Source organism: Cyclopterus lumpus, chromosome 16 (genome assembly GCF_009769545.1).
Source record: "Cyclopterus lumpus isolate fCycLum1 chromosome 16, fCycLum1.pri, whole genome shotgun sequence".
Taxonomy (NCBI): Eukaryota; Metazoa; Chordata; class Actinopteri; order Perciformes; family Cyclopteridae; genus Cyclopterus; species Cyclopterus lumpus.
Window position 1 is genome coordinate 1,222,501 of NC_046981.1, and position 2,500 is coordinate 1,225,000.

The 2,500-nt window shown below is 43.4% G+C and overlaps 2 protein-coding genes across 2 annotated transcripts in view; one reads left to right on the forward strand and one right to left on the reverse strand.

Annotated features, from left to right (window-relative positions):
- Window positions 1-2,075, reverse strand: part of dcst1 (DC-STAMP domain containing 1) — a 7,412-nt gene extending 5,337 nt beyond the window's left edge. The window contains exons 1-5 of the mRNA XM_034554249.1: window positions 2,060-2,075; window positions 1,760-1,885; window positions 1,530-1,604; window positions 1,326-1,454; window positions 518-657 (exon numbers count right to left, since the gene is read on the reverse strand). Of these exons, the coding sequence (XP_034410140.1) occupies window positions 518-657; window positions 1,326-1,454; window positions 1,530-1,604; window positions 1,760-1,885; window positions 2,060-2,075 (486 nt within the window). The remainder of the gene's footprint in view (window positions 1-517; window positions 658-1,325; window positions 1,455-1,529; window positions 1,605-1,759; window positions 1,886-2,059) is intronic.
- The window catches only part of dcst2 (DC-STAMP domain containing 2), a 19,690-nt gene continuing 18,668 nt past the window's right edge, over window positions 1,479-2,500 (forward strand). Inside the window, exons 1-2 of the mRNA XM_034554511.1 lie at window positions 1,479-1,799; window positions 2,407-2,496. Coding sequence (XP_034410402.1) covers window positions 2,426-2,496 — 71 coding nt within the window. The 5' untranslated portion in view covers window positions 1,479-1,799; window positions 2,407-2,425. The remainder of the gene's footprint in view (window positions 1,800-2,406; window positions 2,497-2,500) is intronic.

The window sequence follows — 2,500 nt, forward strand, 5'->3', positions numbered from 1 at the left end:
CCCTTCAACCCTAACTGTAATGTAAACAGGAAGTAGTGAATGTAAATAAGTAATGAAAAGTAATAAATTTAAACATGTGTATACGGAGACATAACCAGATATTAAAACAATAAATAAAGTGTGAAAATTACCAAACACTTTCAGAACTAATTGTTTCCTGCTAATTATGTATTAGCTTAGCATGCTAACACACTAAGCTAAGATGGGACATTATTTCATGTTAGCGTGAGCTAGCCTAGCTGTTAGCAGCATGAGCTAACCTAGCTGATAACAGCTAGTCTAACTGATATCAGCTTGACCTAGCCTAGCGGTTAACAGCATGAGCTAGCCTAGCCGATAGCAGCATGAGCTATACTAGCTGTTAGCAGCGTAAGTTAGCCTAGCAGATAGCAGCGTGAGCTATACTAGCTGTTAGCAGCGTGACCTAGCCTATCTGATAACAGCGTGAGCTAGCCTAGCTGATAGCAGCGTGAGCTAACCTAGCTGTTAGCAGCGTGAGCTAGCGGTTAGCACTCACCATCAGCTGCCGCGTGATGAGGACAAACGGCTTGACGGCTTCTCTCCACAACAAGCGGCCGTGACGGACCTGCAGGTCCAGGTTGCAGCTCAGACTCAGCGCCGCCGTCTCCACGTTACGTTGGATGTTGGAGACGGGACCTGAGACCCCGAGGGCGAAATACAAATATCACCAGGCATTATGTATTATGGGACAACATGGCTTTATATTACACATTAATGAATGCAATATTAAAAAATATAATAAATCATATTAATAATAATAATACTAATAATACTTTTCTAGACACTCGAAGACGCTTAATCATGACGTGATATAAATGTATTCAATGTGACTCATTTATATAATAATCCAATGTAATCAAATAATAATAATCTGATTATCATTATGATGCAATACAGTTTGATTTAGTGACAGAAAACACACATCAAAACAGTAAATATTATGTTAAACGCGATTAAAGTTAAATATATAATAATATAATGATATATTGGTTAAATATGTAGTAATGGCTTTAAATTATGATGATTATTGATCCCTCGAAAAAAAGAAAAAAACAACTATTTTGAGATTTAGTCAATCTGTGTATCTCTGTCTTATTATTATATTGCAATCTAAATATGTATAGTGATCTAAAAAATGATGGTGATGATGATGGTAAAATTAAAGTTAAAGACGGTTTAACAAAAACATGATTTAACAACTTTTATGGAGAATTATTTATTAAATTAGCACGATTTCTGTGTGTGTGTGTGTGTGTGTGCGCCTGTGTGCACGTGCGCGTGCGTGTGTGTGTGTGTGTGTTCACCTCTGTAGAGCACCGACAGGATGAAGAGCATCAGGTACGCTCGGCCGCGGGAGCCGAGCATGCTGGGAAACATCAGGAGGACCGAACACCTGCAGGAGGAGGACAAAGCTCCGCCCACGGCACAGACAGCTGGAGCAGGTGAGCCGACAGGTTGGATTCAGACGGATGTTGAATTAAATGATGTTTGGTGTTCGCTCTCCTCACCGATGAAACAAGCTGCTGCCAACAGCTTCAGGTCAAAGGTCAGCGGGAGGCTGTGAGAGACTCCTAGGAACAGAACTGAGGGACAGGAAGCACACGAAGGGTTCAACACACTGATGTCATCATCGATACTCAAACTGATCGATCAATCCTTTGTGCTGGACAGAACAGCTGAGTTAGATATGAAGTATGAAAAGCTTCCTCTCAGTGGCTCCTCCTCCTGTCCTTCTCACCTGTACCGCTTACTGCTCCAAACAGCGCCCTGACGACCAGGTGAGCCACCAGGAACCCTTCTGATTGGCCGAAGAGGAATCGATGGACGGCCGGGGGCAGGAGGCTCAAACTGAGCCTCTCCAGAGCTGAAGGGCACAAAGCTGCTAGCGTTAGCTACGAGTTAGCTGCTAGCGTTAGCTACGAGTTAGCTGCTAGCGTTAGCTACGAGTTAGCTGCTAGTGTTAGCTACGAGTTAGCTGCTAGCGTTAGCTACGAGTTAGCTTCAACACTTAATGACAACAAGAACCGACTGAACCCACTGCTGTGAGGAGCCATCAGAGTCCAGCTGCCGACACCTGCTGCTGTTGGGTGGTTAGTTAGTTAGTTAGTTAGTCGGTCAGTTAGTTAGTTGGTCAGTTAGTCAGTTAGTCGGTCAGTTGGTCAGTTGGTCAGTTAGTCAGTTAGTCGGTCAGTTAGTTAGTTGGTCAGTTAGTCGGTCAGTTAGTCGGTCAGTTAGTCAGTTAGTCGGTCAGTTGGTCAGTTAGTTAGTTGGTCAGTTAGTCGGTCAGTTGGTCAGTTAGTTGGTCAGTTAGTCGGTAAGTTGGTCAGTTGGTTAGTCGATCAGTTAGTTAGTTGGAGCTTCAAGAACTATTTGTTTGGTCTCCAGGACACCTCCAGTTAACCTGATGAAAAGTGATGTCATAGTCCAGGTGAAGAGGGGCGGAGTCAGAAAGACCATCAGAGGAGTCCTGAAAAGGTGA